General features: G+C 42.0%; 1 protein-coding gene across 1 annotated transcript; it reads right to left on the bottom strand.

The window, feature by feature from the left end:
• Positions 1-2,577: 2,577 nt before the first annotated feature.
• crip2 (cysteine-rich protein 2) lies at positions 2,578-21,821 on the bottom strand. The gene is made up of 8 exons (XM_063498259.1): positions 21,646-21,821; positions 9,398-9,492; positions 6,360-6,417; positions 5,981-6,112; positions 5,156-5,224; positions 4,930-5,024; positions 4,313-4,370; positions 2,578-4,065 (listed from the first exon to the last, which is right to left on the bottom strand). Exons 1-8 carry the CDS (start codon positions 21,686-21,688, stop codon positions 3,998-4,000), a joined length of 618 nt encoding a protein of 205 aa, XP_063354329.1. The 5' UTR covers positions 21,689-21,821; the 3' UTR covers positions 2,578-3,997.
• Between the last annotated feature and the right edge of the window lie 1,481 nt (positions 21,822-23,302).

Here is a 23,302-nt window from a genome sequence, read left to right as displayed (position 1 = left end):
TGTGAAACTTGTTAAAAAGTGATGTAAGGCTGAAACCGTGCAGCAGGGTGAAGACATTCCTGCTGCTTTCACTCACCAAGTTTGGAAATGTGTGTGTGTGTGTGTGTGTGTGTGTGTGTGTGTGTGTGTGATAGATATAACTGACACCTTCCAGTCATTTCAAGCATGTTGTTTGCCTTTAGCAAGGTATCTAGATTTTGTGACGAGTTTCAGTATTAGCCTCCAGCAATGTAACGTATCTCATAGCTCACTCATTCATAATTGCAGCATGGTGCTGGTTTCACACTTTCTAGCCTTCAAAGCAGGGGGCAAACTAACTACAATACCTAACAATGTAAAGAAACACAAATCCTCTTCATACTCTTATGGCCAGATTATTAAGTATATCTCTGCAACTGATTGCTAATGCAGAACACATCAACCAATCACATGGCAACTCAATGCAATTAGGCACAGACGCAGTGAAGATGATCTGCTAAAGTTCAAGAAAGGTAATTTAAGTAATTTTGACTGTAGCATGGTCAAAGTTACCATGAAAGGTTTGAACAGATTGAGAAACTGCTGATCTTCTAATAATGATAATGTAATAATAATGTGTATGTGTTAGTCCCCGTAGGGAAATTACTCCTCTGCATTTAACCCATTCACCCAGTGAAGCAGTGGGCAGCCACCAGTGCAGCGCCCGGGGAGCAGTGGGTGGGGACGGTACCTTGCTCAGCAGTATCTCAGGGTAGCCGTTCATCAGGGTAGCCGTTCATCAGGGTAGCGGTTCTGGGATTTTCCCACACAACCATTTTTTCAATTTGCAGAAAATTGTCTGGTTAAGTGCCAGAGGAGCTGATAGGAAGGCAACTGCAGTTCAAATGATGACTTTTTACCCAGGTATGCAGAAGAGCATCTCTGAACACACAGGCTACAGCAGCAGAAGACCACACCAGGTGCCGCTCGTGTCTAAGAACAGGAAACTGAGGCTAGAATTCAACAAAATTCTACAACAGGAAAATGGAAAAATGGTGCTTGGTGTGATGAGCTGTGATTTCTGCTGCGACTTAGATTGTAGAGTCAGAATTTAGTGTAAACAACATGAAAGCAGAGATCCATCCTGCCTTGTTTCGAAGGTTCAGGTAGCTGGTGGTGAAAGGAATTGTAGTTGCGTACTTTGGGCCCCTTAGTTAGGCATAGCTTAAATGCCCCAGCTTACCTGAGTATCGTTGCTGACCATGCCCGTCCCTGCATTACCACAGCTTATAGCCGGATAACGCATCATGTCACGAAGCTGAAATGATGTCAAACTGGTTTTTTGAACATGACAGTGACTTCACTGTACTCAAAGGGCCAGATCCCAGTCCAGTAGACCACCCGTGGGATGTAGCGAAACAGGAGATTTGCATCATGGACAATGACTCCAATATAAAGTAAATAAGGGAAGAATAATAGTTACAGTGTTTCGACATGCTTAAAACTATATATTCAAATGTGCACAGCTGTTAACTCGTTCCCTCTGCAGGCATGCTGATGCATAGACATATCTTCTGCACTGCACGTCTTCCTCCTGGGCAAAAGCTCATCGGTATGAACTGGGAACACCTGAGCCCTGCTCCCAGACATTAAAGCTGTGGCTGGCACTCCATTCTGCCTCGTGTTCATCTATGCCCATACACACCCTGCACCACTGATCTTACTGATTTGCACAGCTCATTAATTTTGTATATGTCTACGTTGGTTTAATAAATTATGTTCTTAAACTGACAAACATCCTTTTGTCATGGCCTTAAAGGCCAAATTGAAACAAATGGAAAAAATACTGGCCCGTACCAGTGCTACTCCTCAGCCTCCCAGTAGCTGCACCTATGGTATTAATTTGAAATTCCCGACTTTCTTCTTGAGTTATCCCATTCACGAGCTTTTCAAAAGACTTGCCCTCTGAACTTGAACTATCAGAGGGCAATCCCAGGTGACATCTCTCTCAAGTTATCACACGCACAAAGATGGGCGGTCACGCCCCCTGCCACGCACAGTGATGATAATACTCGAGGCCTTTCAGACTGTGCAGTAAAAACAGTAAAAAACAATTGTTTCTGTACATTAATAATGCTTAAAATGACTTTGTATGCATTACAGCTACAGTGGTTTACCCATTTACTACACATTTATACTGCTTATCCATGCTAAATAGTAGAATTGAAAGTAAAGTGATACTGACAGTATCATATACATACACTAAGGTGTAACACAGATGTCACCAATTAAACTAGCAGATGTGCAACACAGTATTTTGTCAAGTACAAATATGCCAAAACACAACAAAACTGGGAGTCTGTAAAACACTTCATATGTCTTTCCTTAATATAAAACACATTAAATTATTGTGCCATAAACCACACTAAAACTCTACTTATGAGAAGGTTATCAACAGATTCATTTACTTTAATAATGTTTTGCATTCATTTTCCGGTACCGATGCTCCCTGGCTCTTATTTAAAAGCAGACGCATAACTTTCCCCTGAAGCAAAAGCACAAAAACTTACATAATCCATCTTATGAGAACAAACGAGACGAAAATACCACAAACTCACACCATGTGTAGTGTTTTGTTTATTGCAATTCATGAACAGAAAAAGGGAGTTGAGAATCTGTCACACGCAAATGAAGACTTTCTGCAATATTTATCCAAGGGATTAAAAAGATGAATGCGGCAGGGCGATTCAGCTCTACAAACAGCGAGCCCTGCAGGGTCTATTAAGCCCTACGATGTACAACAGGTAATAAACAAACACAGTAACAGTCATACAGTAATACTAGGATGCACATTCTACAGAATGACTTGTCTGCAGTCTTATTCTTTCTACAAGCTACGCTACTTTGTTCATTAATGGCAAGAAATATAATACTTCAAATAATGCGTCATCTCTCGGAAAAATAACAGCAGGGTTACTTCTTTGAAAATAATAATAATAAAAATCTTGATCGTAGAGATTTATACAGCTTATGCAGCCTCATTTGACCTCCTTCAAAAAACAAAACAAAACAAAAAAAATCAGTCCCAGGAGGGCTTCAGTGGCTTGAAACTCAAAGGACTTGAATGAAAAGAATAAATACAGGTTTGTCTGCAGCCCAACCTTCCTTAAACTTCACTAAGACTTCATGTATATAACTGGGTCAGAACATTTGTTATGTATTAGCACATCATATGTTATTATCCAGATTCTGACATACAGTTTATTTGCTCAGTTCTGAAAAATCATCAACAATCGGCTCCGACATCCACATTCCCACCTTCTAAACATCATATCGGGACTTTTTTCCCCCTCTTCTCCAAACAAAATTGATTTTTTTCCCCTCCACATGAGGAATGTTGTCAGGTGGCCAAACTAAAAATATGGCATTTGTAAAACACAGATTTATTGGCAACGTGCTACAGAGCACCACCTGTGTGTGCAGCACCCACGAGGTGAAATTCCTAAGGCTGTCAGCACGTCACAGTAAAGACCTGCACCTCCCTTACCCACAATGCACTTTTTTGCACACCTGAGAATCCCATTCTGATTGTTTTTTTTCTTTAAAATGAGCATGCATGATCAAAAACATTTGTTGGTCAGGCTGTTTTGTGGGTGAAACATTAGAAAATTTAAGACCTTTATGTTTTAATCTATTGACATTTATCGTGTTCATATACATTTAGAAATGTGTAAACATTGCTGGTGTGCAATATCATTAATGTGGGAATGCTTGATGTGTTTTGTGCTCCTGCAGCAAATACATTTAACACATGTCTAGGCAGTATTTGTAGTCAATAAATCATTCCTTGTGTAGCTAAATCTGATCCAGCTAGCGCAAAGGGGAAAAGCAGAGACTTAGGAGAAGATCTGGAGCAGAAGGCTGGTTGTCTCAGGTACGGACACACAAGTGGGGAAGAGAAAAGAGGCTACAAATAATACTGTGGTTGATGGTCAGTGTTGAGTGGAGACAAGAGGTGAGGCTGAGGGGACAAAAAGGCTCAAGGCTGGGTCACTGCACTGGGCTCCTTGTCATAGATGTAGCTGCCCACACCACCAGTGTTCACACCTGGAAAAACCACAGGGACACAGCAGCAGGAGTCAGGGGTTAATCAAGAGGGAGAGGCAAAGCTACGACATGAGCAGGACAGGTTGCGACGCATTTCCTGTATTTTTAAACCTCGGAGTGGAGGAAGCTTCTGTGAAGCATACAAACTTATGATGAAACAACTGAAATGTGCAACATGTGCAGCTCAGACATTTTGCTTCAAGTGTAGCTGATAACTGGTGGGTTGACAGCACCCCCTAGCGGTTACCTTTGGGCCCAAAGAGAACAGCATAGCATGGTTTGTGGCAGTAGGGCTGGCCATCATGCTGTAACGTAAAAAGAAAATAAAGATTAACACGACCATAACAATAAGAAAAGGGTGACAGTTCTCATTTCTGCTTTCTTTTAGAGGGATTAGTTAATTTACTTCACAAATGAGTCTTATGAGCAGATCTATTTGTTGTCAGTACCCACGACAGTTCAGACACCCACATCTTTGGAGTGGGGGAGGAAAACCCACGCAGGCACATGCAAGCACCACACACGGTGAGGCGATGGTGCCTACCACTGTGCTGCCCCCATATCAAATCATTTCTTCTTTATTTGTGTAAAGCATTAACTGCCATACTGTTAATACCGTCTAATATTTTTAAACCAGTGAGTGTTAGACAAGCTTTTTAAGGGCAAACTTGACAATTCAGATTTGGAGTATATGCAGCAAACCTGCTAATTTAAGAGGATTTTAGGTTAGGGATACAAAGAGTACGTTCTTGTCATATTCAAGATGTTTTGCCTCATTTTCTTTTTGACACTTCTTTTCTCAACTCTTCAGTTTTTCCACTTTTCCGTTCTGTATTCCTTCCGCCAAAACACCTGTTTTCTCACCTCTGCGTGGCTGCCAGCAGCAAGGGTCTTGCTGCACCTCTCGCAGCGCAGACAGGGCCGATGCCAGTCCTTGCCCAGTGATGTCACCTTCTCAGCTACGGTGGAAAACAAACACAAATGTATACAACCCTGGTGACACATCGTAGCAACCACTTCGCAGATTCACACCTTCTTGCTCAGACACGTTTCTTCATAACCCGTTTCCTGGAAGCGTGAAACTACTTACCAAAATACACCTTCTTGTTGCACCGAGGGCACAGGTTGGCCTCCCCAGAAAAAGTGGTGATGCTGCCAGCTGTTGACACATTACAATAGTGGCAAAGCAAAGGAGAACGGTTAAATAAATGACCACCTGTTTTCCCAGGTGTAAAATTTAGTCAACTAATAACATAGGGTAATAAAAATAAAAATGGGCCAAGTGCTAAGCAGCTTTAACACACTTCAAGGGAACAATATTGAGTAAAGACACTAATGCTGCTGATTTAGATACTCTGGTTGCCAGTTTAAAACACCTAGCTCATTCCTTCCTGCAGGAGCCAATCATTTGGTCTGCTGCGAACAGCAGATGGAGTCAAAAGGCAAAGACAACATGCAACACCTTTTTCCACATAATTATAAAAAAACTGAAGTCAGCATAATGAAGCCAAATACGGTCTCGGGCAATATACAGACTGTCCTTAACTACAAGAATCTTTCCTCTTTATATTTCAAGAAACCTGATTTTGAAATGATACAAGTTCATGTTCTCATATCATCTACTGCCCAAACGTAGCTCTCACATAATGAAAGTTTACAGAAATGCCAAACAACTGAATCCACACCATTTCAATAATTTTGCATCTGCTCTTGTCTGACACATCTAAAAAAATCCCCTTCGAGCCTCAAGAGACTTTGCACACCGACTTTCTTATCACTGAGTCAGCCGCTTCCCTTCTGACCAACAGCTTCTTGCAAACACCCAAATCTTCATCGGGTGGGGAGAAAAAAAACCAAAAATCCTACCAGCTGAAAGAGCCACAAATTTGCAGCATGAATACACTTTCCTGTTTACCTTTTGATGGTGCTTTGGGTGCGTAAGCACGCTTCTCTTCAGCTTTGGAGGCTGAATCCACACTGGTGGGAGACACGTTGTTGTTGGCAGGAGTATCATACACATACGAACCTGCTCCACCAATGTTCACACCTGCAAATGTATAAGAGAGGAAGTGAGGGGTGGGCTTTGGTGGGGAGGTCAGTAACAGCAACACATAAATGCAAAGAAATGTGGAAAAACACAACTGATTTATTTTTCCTGATAAATCAACCAATTTTCCATGTATCTTATTTATTTATTTAATTTTTTGCTTATTTATGTGCTTATTAAGACATGATAACATGGTATACAAAGACCTCACAGGAACTCAAGTATGTGAAGTTGACTTGCACTTCACCTTTTGGCCCAAAGAGGGCAGCATAGCATGGTTTGTGGCAGTAGGGCCTTCCGTCGTGCTGCAGGAGAAAGAGAAAAACACCATGACTTATGGATGTAACAAACTGATACAACATGCATATAAAGGACAAAAAAATATATACTGACGCAAAAGGGAAAACTGGGCGTGACATTTCTGAGAAGTCATATTTTTGACACTCCTTTCTGACATCACATTTTTAATTTTGGTCTTTTATTTGGGTGTGTGAAAAGATGGAGTGACTATATCCAAAAATGGAGCTGACTCCTGTTCATTTTCCCCCTCCATCTCACTTCTTCCTAATGATGATGTCACTGTCACAGGTTACTTTGATGACAGTGGCCGTATCCAAGTAACAGGCCTGTGTTGATAAATTCACGCCACACTTCACAGTGAGCCATGTGTCTGCATATGCGGGAGCGCTGTGAGTTTCCACTTGAGGAAGGGGAGAAAAAAAAAAATCTAGTCAAAAATGGCCTGTTGCTGATGCATGCTGGGAATGTGGCGGTCATTGCAGGAGCATGTGACCAGCCTGGGTAGGGGATCAGGGCTGAGAGCCAGGGTGGCCACTGGTCCAGAGCTCAATGCCCATAGATGAGAAGAATCAAGTAATTCAGCAGGCAAGGTGCCAGGCTCAGGGTGGTAGAGTTGAAAAAAAAGAAAAGACCCCACAAAAACAGGCATTTGGCGTTAAACCACGCACATACCCACAATCCCCTCTGCTTTGGCCACATGAGCTCCTTTTCTAAGAGCAAAAAAAAAAAAAAAAAGCCTGCTCTTTCAGCTTTAATAATGTATCAACCGTGACAGGATCAGCTACTGTTAAAGCAGCCACACACTCCTTTCACGCTTCCTGTTAAACACTTACGAGATCCATGAAGGTAGGGGTGCCGATGCCAGGCTATGAGTAAGCAGCGGTGACTTTCTCAGAAAACAAAGGGCTCCTCTGTCAAGAGTGTACTGTTAACAGCCTCATGTACAAAGTCCCCCTATGGCACCAGACATAACCCATCCAGAGCCAAAGAGACCCTGAAACTGGATTATCCATCGCAGAACGACCCACTCTGTTCCCAGCAGTTAAACTCCTACATCCTGAAGTTTAAATCTGTCTTTTCCATCTATTCGTCTCAAATTTCTATTCTTTCCTGACCTTTTTTTATCCTCCTGTTATGCTCTGTACCTCAACAACTTCTCACTGTTGCGCTGGACTGGAGGTGTCATGTGAAACACTAAAAGGAAGGTGGATTAACTTCAGACTTCTCACATTCCTTTGTTTCCCCTCATTTTATACACAGCACATGTTGCACTGTAGGTGTTTTAGGATGACAGGTTTCCAGTATTTCAGCATTTTTCCCCAGACAGTTTCACCTTCTTTACTGCAAGTTGCTTAATTTCCATTCAGTTAACCCTCATTCATTTCATCAGCGCCTAAATTTGCCACATTTACACACATTCAAGGTCCAATGTGGAGACTTTTCACATTAACTCTTTGATTGCTGGTCACTGCATGAACCAGAGAGAGCTGCTTCCTTCCTTTAGCCCACAAACAACTGACCGCACTTGGCTTCATCCTGTCCCTTTGACTCCTTTTAAAGAAGAAGTTCACAACCCTCTGCATACCAGGTTTTAGATGACATCAAACCCTCTCCCAGGCAATCCCACAGTCCCTTTACATTTTTTTTTTTTTAAATATGAAATGTCACATGGACTAGTTCGGGTTTGGATGCCGTCCATGGAGAGAGAGGGAGGACGGAGAGGATGGTGGGCAGAGAGAGCGCAGGCCTCAGAGAGACTGTGTGACTACTATATTACTGTAATCACAAAGAGATTAAAACAGCAGAGCAGCATCCTTTGCGGTGTGCAGGGAAATTGGTTTTGTGTACAAAGAGGCTGAGATCATATCCTCCTTAACCCAAGTAAGAGACTCAAAAAGGTGTCTGAGTGACATCCAAGAAGGTGAAATTGAATTGTTGGCCGGCCTATGAAAGGCAAATAAAAAGGGCAAGATAAGAAAACCCCAGGGTGAAGGTGCCAGATAGTGAATAGTCAGGGGAAACTACAGTATGCTGAGACATGATAGAGTAGCTTGGTTACGCAAGACTGAGAGGAAGGATCTGAAAGCGACTCATCCTGCAGGACTAAAGAGGGTCAAATTCCCATGGGGACAAAACATATTGACAGATGCAACCAGACATAAAACAAGGAAGGAAAAGGGACATCCCCTCAGCAGTTTCCTGCAAAAATTACAAAAGGTCAGTGAAATAAACTCCCCCAAATACAAAGCTTCTATTTGAAAAGACTGTATTCTTTAAGTTTAATGAGATTTTAAATATTTGAGGTTAAGACACCTTTTTTAAGTTTCCCTCAAAATGCAAAAACTCAAAGCCAAACGTCTTGGGTTAATTAGTAATGTTGCAGACTTTTGATTCTTTCTGGCCATCTGTACTGTGCTGCGATTATTTTTTGCAGGAAAAAAAAAGGCATAACTACTGGAAATGGAACTTGCATTAACAGAAAACTAGTTCATAAATAGCATATCAGTCGCTATTAAGAGGACAACTTTAATTAGAGTAATTCACATCAGTGCTGAGTGCCATATCACTGTCCCGCCTGCAGATACAGAGCCCCCCCCAATTCAATTACATTGCCAGCAGAAAGTTATATTTTAGCAACAAATAAAAATAAAAGCAAAAGTGTCACAAATGTGAAGCAAACTACAAAATAATCTTTCTTCCATATTAATGAGTTTGCAAACCAGATTACTCCTGTAAGCTGTTTGGCAATCATAACCCCTCGTTTGTTATTCATCAAGCAAAAACAGTCTTCTGATTTCAACTTCTAACATGCCAAAATTGGCCACTTTACTGTGGCACTTCATGAATTTCTGTGGGCCATTAGAGCAAAACACTTAATGGAAAACTAAACAGAAGAGATTAACAGATGATGGAGGAAAATGCTTAGCTGAAGAACCAGATAAGAATTTGCACGCATGTACATCAGCACCGTTAGCTCTTACTGACCTCAGCGTGGCCCCCGGCGTTCAGCAGCTTGTTGCAGCGGTCGCATTTGAGGCACAGTTTGTGCCAGTCCTTCCCCAGTGATGACACCTTTTCAGCTGCACGAGAAAGACAAAAAACAAAGAAAGAAGAAGTACGTGAGTGCAACCACGGGCATAAAACAACATTTATATAGATTACTTGAAACAACAGCCTTTTATTTTCCCCATCAGCTGTATTGGGCTTTGTGCGTGCTGTTCAATCAGTCATCGCCTGGAGGAATGACGTCCCTCATTGCTTCACTCTCCACAATAACCTCGTACTGTATCTCTGTGGCCCGATGGAAAACCTGTCAACATGCCAACTGGGGATGAGGGGAGAGTGGGGGGTTGGAATAGGAGGTGGGGAGAGTGGGAATGCCTGTGTACCACACAGGATGCTGTGATGATGTCACCGAGGGATAGACGGACAGCTGCGTTAGTCCCAGTCCAGCGTTAGCAGCAGGGGGTTGCCAACATCTAACCCAATTCTTTTGTGTTACACCCACAAACACACAAACACCCATCCCCCGATTTACAGTATACCCATCCTGCTGGATGCTGGAGGCGGTCCTCCAACAGCATTTCCATTACCCCCCCACCCCCCTCCCCCGAGTCACCCAGTCGAACTGGCCCTGTAGACAAGCCAGGGAGCCTTATTATACACTTTCCAATAATAAATCACCACTGCTTCAACACAATGAGCCCTAAGGAGTCGCAGAGGCAGCAGAGGAAACACCTTCCCTTATCAAGGCAGGGCACAAATAGCCGGATACGGGAATCTGCTTCCTTACATACCCAGGACTGGAAAAAACACAAACATATGCACATCGGGCATGCATTCATTCCTTCTGATGTTGTTTTCTTCCTGTGCTATAAAACTAGGAATTCAAGCTCTTTCAGGACTTTTAAGAAATTTGAGATGTTGAGTCGTGAAACAACAGTCCTTTTGCTACATATGATAAACTACTACAGGAATTCGTTTGGCTAGCTAGGTGACACTCACTGACAAAACATCTATTATTAGTCCTTTATTTATTAGTCTGTCTGAATTCACAAACTTCCACTAGGACACTTTGATATGGAACCCCTGCTTACTTCTGTAACACATGATTTGACTGGGTTGTGTGCAGCACTGTCTCAGGCTGGAACAGATTGTCTTCTGACCAAATCTCATTAAAGTTATAAGTTTTTGCTTTATGAAAGTATTTCTTTATTACATCTAATTGAAATCAGAAGAGCACTGTGGTCACATCTCAGCAACAATTTGATTAATAAAAACTAGACTTAAGATATGCAGACTTGCATCTTGACTTTCCTTTGTTTTTCCTTTGAAAAAACAAAGGAAAGTACTGAAAGCACTTGTCTATTTTTTATATCACTTTAATTTCTTTGGATGTTTATTAGTATTTGCAATGATTGCAAACTTCCATATGACAAAAGAGTAAGTTTTGAGCCTTGTGTGTCTGTGCGTCCTACTAATTTTGGAAGCAATAGCACGTCTCAGGTCATGATGCTCTGCCTTTCTTCTGGAAACGCTGTTTGAACCGACCGTCTTCTGTTAATTTTTCTACGGCTTCTTTATATTTTGGGCTCGTCTGATTAAATCAACTTTGTTCTTTGGATAACCAAGTTAAATTTGATTTGATTTGATGTGAATGACAAAAATTAGATTTGGACTTTCGTGTGGAAAGGATCGCTTTGGGAGATCTGATTACACCCTGCTGAGGTTTCCACTTACAAACAGTTTCACTGGCCATTACAACAATGAGACAAAAAGGGCAACAACAAGGCCCTGGAGAATAGTGGAAAGAGGGGGATGCAGAATGATACATGTGTAGCTGCTGCACATACATGTGACAGAAAGATTTGCATGGACACTGTAGCTCCTTTTGATGTTTCAGCTTTAACTCTAGCAATACTTCACAAGAAAGACCTTGTTTAACCCATTTGCAGGGTTAGCACATGCATTTTCACGGTTTAGTACCTTTTCAGGTTTCTTTCACATCTTTACAGTATCTCGAGATGATGGTTGAAGAGGGTGAAAATACAACCAATAAGGGTTCACCTTGTCTGCGTTTGATTTGTTCATCATAAATCTGAGGACACGAATCTACTTCTTGACACGTATCCAGTGTTAAAATAAGCTGCATAAATGTGCTACAGGGAGCCTGCCGGTGCATCTTCAGTGTCGTTTCTGTCCCTGACTGATTCATGAATACAGACACACCTCCAGACAGATCTGAAGTCAGTGTATGAATGGAAACAGACGTCAGAGCCTCGCCAGCATGTCCTTGTTCCTCTATGAGTGACTGTCCACTGTTTGAAGGCTCCCTGATTTAAAAGCCGGCTGCTGTTGTAAGAGGAGTGAGCTTCTCTCTCTCTGTTATGTGATGGGGGAGTTATAGAGTGGGGGGAGTTATAGAGTGGGGGGAGGTAGAGGGGATCTACATCCCCCGAACACTAAAATAAAGCTAGATCATTTGGATTTGGTCATTTGACAAGCATGTCAAAAAGAAAAGGGGAAAAAAACACATTTAAAATAAATAAATAAAAGTTACATAATGACTGCGCCAAGGGACGATAGATGGTCTCAGTATCCCAAAATAGTAACAGTGTGGGTGCAAATAAAGCAAATAAAATGCCATCGCATCTTCCTCTACCTGGTTACGGCAACAACATTAGGGTAAATGCACCCACTTGTGTAAACAAGCAGGCTCCTGTTCACAGGGAAGCCTCTCCGGATACTCACATTTACACTGTCAACACCGATGAGAATGTGCCAAATCCTTTTAGCCAGACTGTCTTCTCTCACGACAACATGCGATTTGCTTCACTCAAAAGCACACACAAAAAAAGGATTCCACCATGACTTGATGTAAACAATGGAAGTCCTTAAGGAAATCACTGCTGAACAGTGGTGGAGCACCTCACCTGACATTCCTTTCTGCTTTTGCTTTATAGCTGAAGTAATGCCAACAATTCATGGCTTCTAACTGAGTTAAAATAGCCGGGGGCTGAAAACAGCAGGGTGAAGAGCCACCACTGTCACACAGTAGACTGCAAATATTAATGAGTGTGACTGCTGCCTAACCCAAAACACACCAACTAAATTGAATGTGACATAAGATATAGTGACATGACACCAAGTCTTGAGCTTGCATTTGATAGCTGATCTAGGAAACTTAATACGTGGTCCAAAGAGGGTTGATAATAGGAAATGAGGCCATCGGCAAGAGACCTTTAGGAGTGCCAAAAATCAGCCTTTGGTGCAAGAAAGATTTCCTTGGTGAGTTAAACACCGACACCAACAATAACAGCTTTATGAATGCATATGTAAGAGATTTACCTTGAGCAACACCCTCAACCTCTGGGCAACCGCTTTTAATTACAGGGGACATGCTGCCTGGTGGAAGGTACCCTGTCATTGTTTAAACCATGCCATTGTTTAAAGAAACAATGGCATTCAACATGCTGACAGCAAACACTCTCAGGCAGATTAGTGAAGATTTTTGAGGCTACGTCCACACTGATGTGTTTTCGTTTGAAAACGCATCATTTTCTCTCCGTTTTGGCCTCCACACTGACAGTCCACACTGAGATGGCGTTTTCGCACAAGGAAAACGCAGCGTTTTGAAAACGCTCTCGAAAACGGAGCTTTCGCGTTGCAGTGTGGACAGCGAAAACGCAGACTTTTGAAAATGATGACACGTGTTAGTCATATGATGCAGTCATGTGACCAATAAAACTAAGATAGCGGAGGGCATCATACAGCCGTTGTTTTGTTTGCTCTCAATTCTGACAGCCCTATTAAAGCTTAATATCAGTCTGTACATGCTCCAGATAGCTTTTCTTCAAATTCTTTAATTCTCACTTGCTTTTGCAACTTTGTACTTTTGTGTTACTCGCAGCAACAACTCCACCTCATTGTTAGTCCATTTAAAAAACTCGGTGCTTTTCTTCAACATTCTGCCGCGGCATTTCAAAGAGCCGGAAAGTAAATAAGCGGCAGACAGAAATAAGGCAGGTCGAATCTTCTTGCGTTTCACGCATACGCAGTACTGGAACCTAAGCGTTTTCGACCGTTTCAATGTGGACGCGCAACTCTGTGAAAACGACTGAAAACGCCATTTTCAAATCTATCCGGGCTAGTGTGGACGTAGCCTGAATTTCTGAATTTGTTTTTTAACTGATGTTCTGGATGACCTCTGAACTCTGTAAGTAGTTATTGTGAATTGTGACCCAAACTGATAGCACACTGGCTCTGTGCTATTGCCATTTTACTGCCATCTCGGCACACCAACATCATTTTGAAGACACCAACTGACTGAATGGTCGCAGACCTTGTCTCCATCTTTGAAACAACCAGTTCAAAGGCAACAAGTTCATTGCACATGGTCACAACAATTTGGTCGCTTTCCCTAGTGCGACTGTAGCATAAGGCTGCCAGTGGAACTGGGTTACTCTTTTATGTTGAAGAAGCAAAATAAAAACAGAAAGGCCCACAAACAAGCATCAACCAAAGACAGTTGCAATAATAGCCTGGCAAAATATCTCAAGGGTGGGAACTCGGTATTTGCCAATGACCTCGTGTCCCAGACCTCAGTTATTTACTGCAAAGTATTTGCATTCAAGCATAAAAACAAAACAAAATCTCTTCATTTGTTGAACTTAGAAGTGAAAATAAATTTCACCATGCAGATGCAGTCCTGACAGAGATGATGCTACTGCAGGAACACCGAGCTTTAAATGAGAAAGAGTGCTGGACGGAGGTCATCACTATAACCATATGATACCTGCACCACTGTAAGCTGCTTAACTTCATTTGTAAATTCCTGGTCTAAGCTCTTCAGTCTGCGCTCGGTTGCCCTGATTGCATTGTCAATATGGTTTAAATCACTGAGTGAGCCTGCTGCTGATCCCTCTTCTCACTGATTTATGCATTAGTCAAAGTAAAGTAGACAAAACTTGAGATACAGTACTGCACAACCCATGACCAATTTTATAAAGAAATTACAGCTCTAACATCCTCTCCAGTGGATCCCCAACCCAATAATCTGGTCTTATTGTTTTATTAGGAGTCACAGCATCATTATTCTAACTTTGTGTCTAACTTTTCCCTGGGAAATTGAAATCATAAGACGTCTAATGCAGAGGATAAAAACAGCAATTCAACATCAAATAGATTCAGGATGTCTGAAAACAAATTACTTGTGTGATTGAGTTTCAGCTGGTAAGAATATCTGCTCCACTTGCAAACATAGTAGTACCTCGGAGAACTTTAAGCAGGTTATAACTTGATTTACCTTGTTTGTTCAGCTACAAGATGCCATTATGCACCAGACTGCATTAAGACCGAACGCTGTTATGCTCAGACAAAGTTCCTCAGCCTATAAAGGGAGAGGCACCGGAGAAGGCCTGCAGCAAATGGTCTACAAACATCGGGTAATTGCACAGAACATTAAGCAACAGGACTTTAACAAGGGGTCTTCAGAGGAAATAAACATTAAGGGGCCATTTCTCCAAATGACTTAATCACAGTTGCTTGATTGTCAACAGTGATGAAGGAGCTGCATCGAGACACCAGAGCTGACGACAGCCTGATGTACTCACCCCGGGTCAGGAGGAAATTTGTCTGCTGCCTAACTCGGAGTCATAACAGATAAAGGGGCTCGACGTACTGAACAACATTTACCCAGCTGATCTCCCACCATGCAGTGCGGGAGGAATGTCAGCCAGGGGGCCAGGCTCTGGAATCGCATATGGGTGCTCTCTTATCACTCAATAATTCGATCAGGGTGCAGTGGGGGGAAAATCTAATGTGTTTGACAAAGAGGAAGACAACAGGGCCACAGCTCTGCATGCAGCTGGAGCTCATTTCTGCAATGAGAAAAAAAAATGACTGTACCGGGTTCTGGTTCGTATGTTTAAGAGAACTCTACAGCATCAAAGTCAAAGGTATATAAAAATCGGCCGTTTGAAAGTGCTCTGAATTAGCTTGATGCAGCGTGCAGACATCAAATTAGCAGCTTATTTACATTTTTGCAAGCGATTAAGCGATCAAGTCTTTCGTAATGGTCATGATGTAACCGATGTTATTGTAAATATCTTGAACTCATGGCTGGCTGGCTTCTGTTCTGTTGCACCTTCTGGTAATGTGGACCCATCTGTTCAGCTTTTCCCACAATAAAGCCCTATTAAACACACTTACAAACCAAAACACACACGCACGCACGCAGAGACACACAGACACACAGACACACATACTCCCTCTCCATCCTTTTTCTCATTCCTTTCATCCATCAGTGACAGCTGAGTCCACGCGGGTGTTTCGCTTTTTGGCTTTTGTCGCAGCAGCACGATGACTGCATGTCCTAATAAGCACCACACACCTGACTGGCAGAGTAAAGGGCCCCAAAGGCAACGATGGACTCAAGCGTGAAGGGTACACAGAGGGATGTAAGAAAGGAAAAAAATAAGCAGCCTGTGTTTCCTCCTCTGCATCCTCTTACTGTTCAGCTCTCTGGACTACAAACACCCTCAAGGACCTGTGACCTTTTACTCAACTTAAAGACAATGGCCATTCATTTGCACCCACAGGGGGATTAAGCCTCACAAGTGACTTTGGGGGAGTTTTAAAGTAAGGAATGTGTTCATTTGTGGCATCTTTATCCTGTGTTTAAGTGGAATCAAATTGTTCTATTAACTTGACAAGCTGTGGCCATCAGGAAGTTTTTTTTTAAATTTACAATCATGTTAAGGAAGGAAGCTCTAATGGATAATTTGTTTAAAAAATCCATCCCCACTTAATAAGAAAAGAGTTTTAAGACTGTCCAGTGCTATATCTGTTTAAACTAAAACTAAGCTGACCCTGGCACTGCTGTGTTGAACATCATAATTGATCTGTTCAGGATGAATGTGTGTCTGCAGTTCCCTGTGGTGCTCAGTGACAGCGCAGGGTGGAGAGCCATGCTAAAGAGCGGGTAGGAAACACTTTTTTGGACGAGTCTCCCTTTGGCTGATGCAACCCCATAGCAAAACTTAGCTCTGGAGGTCGTCTGTCGCCTCAGCCAAGGCGAGGTTTCCTCCCCAGGCTTTCTCCCTTTCTCCCCTCCCTCTGTGAATAAAAAAAGGCCGACCGCGTGAATCCTGTTGACTGACGTAAATGGACTGCAGTTAACTCGCATCCTGTCTGGGCTGGTCAAAGGAGCCGCAGGCAAAGCACCCTCACCACAGTCCGTCTCAGTGACATGTTCACCCTCCCCAAACCCCTACACATGCTTACCCCTACACCACATTTCTTCTCTAACCAGTCAGGACACTTAGCCCAGCTTCAGGGTTTTCTAAAAGATCTATTCTGCATGTACAGCTTAGAGTAGCGGGCAATGTATTCAGAAGTGTAGGCAGGATCACTGAAATTTCTTTAGCTCCAGCCAGAGGTAATTTTGATAATGAACCCCTGAGGGGAAGAGACATCATATGACGGAGGCAGAAAATGTAGCAGCTAAGTGAAATCATCTGAGCTGTGTAAAGTGGAGTATTAAAACAGAAGAGTGTGGTGTACTGGAGTGCCTCGATTTAAAAGTGCACAACACTTTTAAATTGACATGTGATTTTTAATAACAAGGACCCAGTGGTAACATTCACAATAACATCAGCATTAGCCATTTGGGGCAGCAAATTTATCTGTAGTAGCTACTTTTTGGTTAACACAAACAGAAAAAAAGAAATTTGATATCCACTGGCAAAATGTGCAGTTCCTACAGCGATTTAAATAAAGCCAATCCATATAAACCCATGTTAAAATGACTTCTTTCAATTATGTTAGGGCTAAACTTAAGCATGATCAGGGCACGGCCACTTTGTCTGGGAGGTTGATGCTAGCTGTGTGCCAGGCTTTTAGAGCATTTCAAATATGGCAAATATGGCTTCCTCTATGGTTAATTATAATAACAGCCCATTCAAGAAATCTGTACTCCTGTTACACAGAGTAAAATTCTAAGTTTTATATCTTTGGTCTTTTTTATTTAGCACCAATAGGCAGTGTGAAGACATCCTGTTACCTAACACGCATATAAATTAGTAAATATCATCACTTTTGGCTCCAGATAAACCTGAGATGACCAAAAACACTAAAACGAGCAAAATGCTAATGGCTTCAAAAGAGCCTTAAAACAATGGGTGACATCATGGGGTTATTGCCATCTTTTATATACAGTCTAGTGTGTTAGTGATGGTCTTACCTAGGTAAGACTAAGCAGCTATAAGACTAGCCCACAGATTTCTGACCACTGCCTGCCACTATGGCTTTACTTACCGATTTGCTATCGAAAGCTAACTTTCATGTTTCGATCCACTGCTGTCATGGTAACAGTGGGTGTTTTGGTAGCTGGTTGCAGACAGGGCAAAAAGATTATTTTCAAACAGCTCCAAATAAAACTCAATCTACTGAAAACTCTGTTGAATTTCTCAGACAAACTTGGATTTTCTGATATATTAACCTTGAGTGACAAATAAGTCACATGGTTCACGTACGTCATGCCTGTTTCTGTTGCACTCTATCACATTTTGCTTCTGAACTTCTACCAGTTTTTCCAGCTCACACAAACAAAACCTGTTATCCAACTATACCTCATATCTATATGATTTACAATCTATCACCTAGTGTTCTGTGTTTTATCAGCCTCTAGTTTTTACTGGAAACCTGCCACGTGACTGCACATGTACTCTATGTATAGAGGGCTTCAACATAGCGATATGTTTAGAACATAAATACAAGAAATTGTGCTTGCTGAACAAAATCTATTCGTAAAAAATATAAATATGCATTGTAATAATGCAATCTCTAGAACTGTGGACTGTAATGAGCAAGCTATTTGGATGAAATGCACACATCCACCTTTGTTTCCTCTGTGCCGTTATGTAACAGGTCGCACTGCTGGAAGGCTTCACCTGCGTGGGGAGGTGGGGCAGTGGGGAGCTCAATTGTCAGCACCCAGCTTAATGCCATCTCCATTAGGGGATCATATTTGTGCCTCAAAAAGGCAGAGAAAAGGGACTCTCATTGAGTGGCACACAGGAGCTGATAGGTTATGCAATGGCACTGAACAAGAGGCAACAACTCAAGAAATGATGTTACATAACTGAAAAGGCACATTCACACAGCCCACTGGGCAGCCAAGTGGAAAACAGGGTACTCTAGCGTCGACAGAGAAGATGTGAGGGGGAAAAAATAGGGGTATTGTGTAGCTGTTTGGGGTAAAAGCGGGATTTAAAAAAAAAAAAAAGATGGTGTGTGGGAAGCAGTGCAATGGTCTCTGTGCTCAGACTGAGGAGACGAAGGTATTCTGTCTCACTAGAAGGACAAATGTACGGAGAGACAGAAAGAGCCCTGTGTGAATAGAGATGTCCTTTCTCATTATAATGCATGAAGCACTTTGAGAGTCTCAGTTTAAATAAAGGCGAGCCATCTCACATTCTCGCATTTCCCCCGGTCCTTGTAATTTAAAAAAAAAAAAAAAAAAAAAAAAAACGGGAAGAGAAATTCAGGGCCTGAGGCATCGCTGACCAAAAAAGAGGAAAGAGAGCCAGAGTGAGAAGGACTAGTGAATGAAAGAGAGAAAAGGGAAACTCGCAGCAGAACACCATTAGTTCCCATTAAGCTCTCATTTATTCAGTTAGCTGCACAAAGATGCATTGCTCCCGTTTGTTATGCACAAGAGTTGCATCACTCGGCTGAACTTGGATGCTCGAAACAAGCTTAGCGAGCCGTTTTGTCCTCCTTCACACGCCAACAGTGTCAGCAAATAGTCCCCCGTGTATTATGAGCATCTCCATACCACAGGAACTAACAGACGCGTCACCGCAATGTGGACGCTGAGAATTTTAGTAAGCAAGCCCTGCAATTAAGAAGTGACCATCTCTGAGATGTTTGCATTCTTTTAATACCAGCACCAAGAGCAGCTTCCTTTTTCTGCTACTGCTTATTTGGGTTTCTTAAAAAAAGCCTGGGCTTTTATGCTGCAGAAGCTTCAAAAGTAGAGAAAATGTTCCAACATGTGCATCGAGTGGCAATGAAATTGAACTGTCACCACCGGAAGACAGCTGTCCTTTAAAACTGAAAGGAAAATAATAATAAAAAAAAACTCCTTTTCCCCAAACCGAAAGAATTTCCATTCCAGACTGCGGCTCACCGAGGCCACTTGAAATAACGTCCCCTACAGTGGGACTCAGCCAATCAGCTAGAAGACCAGGTGGGGAACAGCAGGGTGGGCCCATCTATACAGCACACCACAAACCATGACCAAAAGAAGAAAAGGGGTAGAGCAAAATAAGATGGAAAATAGACAATTTTCTCTATCAACAACACATGTCATGGTGCATTTCTAAAGCACAGAGTTTTTATTTTCCACTTTACACCCCCATTCATGCCTTTTCCTCTGACTTTAACAGTTTTGCAGAGCTGAAAATTGATCTCAGCTCTGCATTTTTCATCACTCTGCAAAACCAAGTGGCTGAGAGGAGGGTGTGTGTAGGTGGAGCCACTGAGTTCATCTACAATATCTGAACTTCATCACTGACATGTTGATGCTCAGCCTGTGGGCAGCTAAACTGTTCTCCCTCCCTGACCTCTCCCTTGTCTCGTCATAGTTTTCACAGCCTCCCTTGAAATGGCTAAAACTTTAATAATACCTCCACTCACACCTCCCCTGATCTCCTTGGCTGGATGAGTGCAGTTAATTTAGTACGCACTGGCTTCCAGTAGGCCTACGCTGTCATCTTCATTGCTCTCCACCCAATAACACACCCCAACCAAAAATAACTCCACTAGCCTGGATCTCAACATGTTACATAAAAAAACCATCACACATCACTAAGGAGCTGTGACTCACCCACTGCAGCGTATTATGGTACGGTGCATAAAATTTGTATTGGAGGAAAATAAATCTTATTTGTACTGATATTATTCCATGCCGATGACTCTCGGGACCCATAGGATGAGCAGCAGCTGGGATATTCACTGCCACCCGTGTTACATAAGAGGACTTCCATCCACTAACATAATTGGTTTTGACCCCCGTAACAGCTCAGATGTGTGCTGCGAAGTGTAGAACAGATCGGTATCCAAGATTTTTTTTTTTCCCAGCATGCAGCCAAACACAAAAGCAGAAATACTCAAAAGTTCAACTGGATAACAGCAATAAAAACAAACTGAGGCGTGAGCATGTCAAGTGCAGCTTTCAGATGTAAATGCTCTCCTTTAATCCAGTGCTCTGCGCGTAGATTACTTTGCACTGTAAACATCTGTTGCAGTGAATATAAGGTGCGATCACTCTCACTGTGACCAAGTCGAAGCTCACGGCTCAAGTGGGTGTCTTGTTTTCATATCTTTATTTACAAAGATGTGAAAGATGCATGTTTTCAGGTTTTCATCCCACTGACGCAGCATGATGTTGTTCCGCTCCTCTCTTGAGTGGGCAATCTCAGCATATGGCATTTCTGCACTCTTGGCAACGGCCTGCATCAGCCAACTCTCCAAAGCCAACTGCCAGGCTTGGATGTTTACCAAACACAACAAATTAAAAATGCCACAGATCAGTGTTGAAATAAGATAAATCATTCATCCAGTCTTGTGTAGACAAGTGTAAACAGGGCATGTTTCCATTCACATAAGTTAGAAGCATTTAGTGTACAAAAATAAAATCTATTAAATGTTTGCACTTTGTTTGCACTTATTGGGTCTTTTGTTTACACTAACCCCACTTTCACTTCAGCTTCTAGGTTTATCAAAGTATTTCTCTGTGAATCATTTACTTTGTCAGCAACCTTTAGTCTAATAAGACATGTTAAGAGTTTTAGCTGAAAGAGATATTCCTTTACACATCATTATACATTAAGTTATACAGTTAGCTACAGTTTCACAAATTCTTCAAACAAAATACACCCAGTTCATGTTTACATTCAGAACCTCATTTAAAAAACAGGCATTTTTAGCAAATGAGTGTAAATGCTAGTGCTAGGTCAAATGTTTGTCTTTTTATTTTCAATGAATGGACTTTGAAAAATATCAAAAATATTTTATATCCCATTCAAAGCACCGCTCATGGGATTTCTAAATTAAGAGGATTAATGTAAAAATAAAAATTACATCGATTGGCTGTGATGAGTATATTTAGCTAACGAGCCAAAAAGTAATTTAAACACCCTGGATCCCTTAAACCGGGAATCACTTACCGAAATACACCGTCTTCTCGCACTTAGGACACTTTGAGGCCATTTTTGAGTGTGGTGGTTCGAGTGAAAGTGGTGTGTTTTGGTTGTCCGCAGCGGTTTCTACTCTCTAATCGTCCTCTAGCTCTGCTCTCAACAGCAAGTGTCCCGCTCCGCTCACAGAAGCTGGAGCATCTATTCAGCTAACGGCTCGTCATTTACATAGCTCCGCCCCCCACGCTATGAAAACACTCCTGATGCCCCCTTCAAGAATGGTGGGAAATGCCACAATTTCACGACAGACTGGTAAAAACGCCGAAATTTTCAGTGAATTTTCCGAAAAGCTCTACTGAAAATTGATTGTGTAATTTGCAGAATTTATACGTTGCATCCTACACTATATGAGCTTAGACAATTAGACAAATGTTACTTGTTCGTCACTTTAATGCTTGTGTGCTTCTGTATTACAATTTCTTGCAACATAATTCTAAAAAAAAAACAAAACAGTAACTAGTCAACATCTTTATCCTGTTTAGTCACATGAATATGGCTTGAATGTCTGGGGAAACTTTTCCCATGGTAAGTGAAAACCATTGATTTAAAATTATGTTCTAAAACATGTGTCTGTTTAATGTGTGAGTGTTGAAAGGTTTGTCTCTTGCTGATGCCAGAATTGGGATGAGGCTTTGTTATTTAGAAATCTGAAAATCCTACTTTAACTATTGAGTTTAGCTACCTAGTTGCTTACTGAAAAACTAGGCAGATGCTTTTAAGGAGCTTTATTTTCTTGATTACCTTTACCTTACTAAAGAGGCAGTAACCCAGATAGCTTTGCACAATCTGGAATCCTCTGGGTCTCCTGGACATCCCTGTAGCCAAAGCAAAGACAAAAGGTGATCCATGCTTCAGGTATCACGGCTCTGATCCCTTATAAGAACCTGCCTGCGGAAATTAGCCTTGCTGAATCTCCCTCTTTTTTTATTTTTATGGTTCATTCAGCTGCTTCCCTTCATATGCTTTCTGTTTCTTCTCATTTTTACCCAGTTATCATACCTTAATTACATTGTATTTAATTAAGATAAGGGGGGTTGTTGTCTCTCAGGCACACTTTAGCTTTAAATAAGACTAAATGACATGCTGTATAATCTGCTTTCTTTAAAACATGCTTCAGCTTTTAGAATCTTTCAAGCTTGATTTTGAGTTTTAAGTCTTACGAGCTGTCCTTAAAGGCAACCGTCTTCTCTATGGGCCAGCCTGTCTGCCATAGTCAGTCATGTTCAGGCGGGAATGCTTTTGGGCAAGTGGTGGGCCAGTCCACTGGGGCAAACGCACTCCCACTTCCTTTTCCCTTTTTCCACAGGAGGAGTAGGCAGTGGTTGGATGAATCACAATGCTTTCTTTCAGAGTGAGTGACTCGTAGGAATTTGTTAGGCAAAGGAAGATGCTGCTGAAACGTGGCTTGGGTGGATCAGCTTTCCCTTTAGAAGGCTTCCTGGCTTCATGACAAATTAGGCCCACTGAGAGTGATAGGCAGAGCTGGAAAGCAGCAGCAGAAGTTCTCACAGCCCAGGATGACATGTAGCTGTTGCCCTCACTTATGATGACTTATTAAAACACTCAAGAGATTATCACTTCCTCCGGCAGAGTGTCTGTCTCTTTCCAATCTTGGGAGTAACTGAGA

Source organism: Pelmatolapia mariae, linkage group LG16_19 (genome assembly GCF_036321145.2).
Source record: "Pelmatolapia mariae isolate MD_Pm_ZW linkage group LG16_19, Pm_UMD_F_2, whole genome shotgun sequence".
Taxonomy (NCBI): domain Eukaryota; kingdom Metazoa; phylum Chordata; class Actinopteri; order Cichliformes; family Cichlidae; genus Pelmatolapia; species Pelmatolapia mariae.
The sequence above is the reverse complement of the archived record's forward strand: the minus strand, read 5'-3'. Positions and strand labels throughout refer to the sequence as shown.

What these genes read in the sequence shown, in the direction of transcription:
- crip2 (XM_063498259.1), bottom strand. Translation starts at nt 21,688, where the DNA reads ATGGCCTCAAAGTGTCCTAAGTGCGAGAAGACGGTGTATTTCG. An exon ending in CGAGAAGACGGTGTATTTCG is followed by an intron (nt 9,493 to 21,645) that starts GTAAGTGATTCC and finishes TTTCTCGTGCAG; the next exon opens with CTGAAAAGGTGTCATCACTG. An exon ending in CAACAAGAAGGTGTATTTTG is followed by an intron (nt 5,025 to 5,155) that starts GTAAGTAGTTTC and finishes TTTCCACCGTAG; the next exon opens with CTGAGAAGGTGACATCACTG.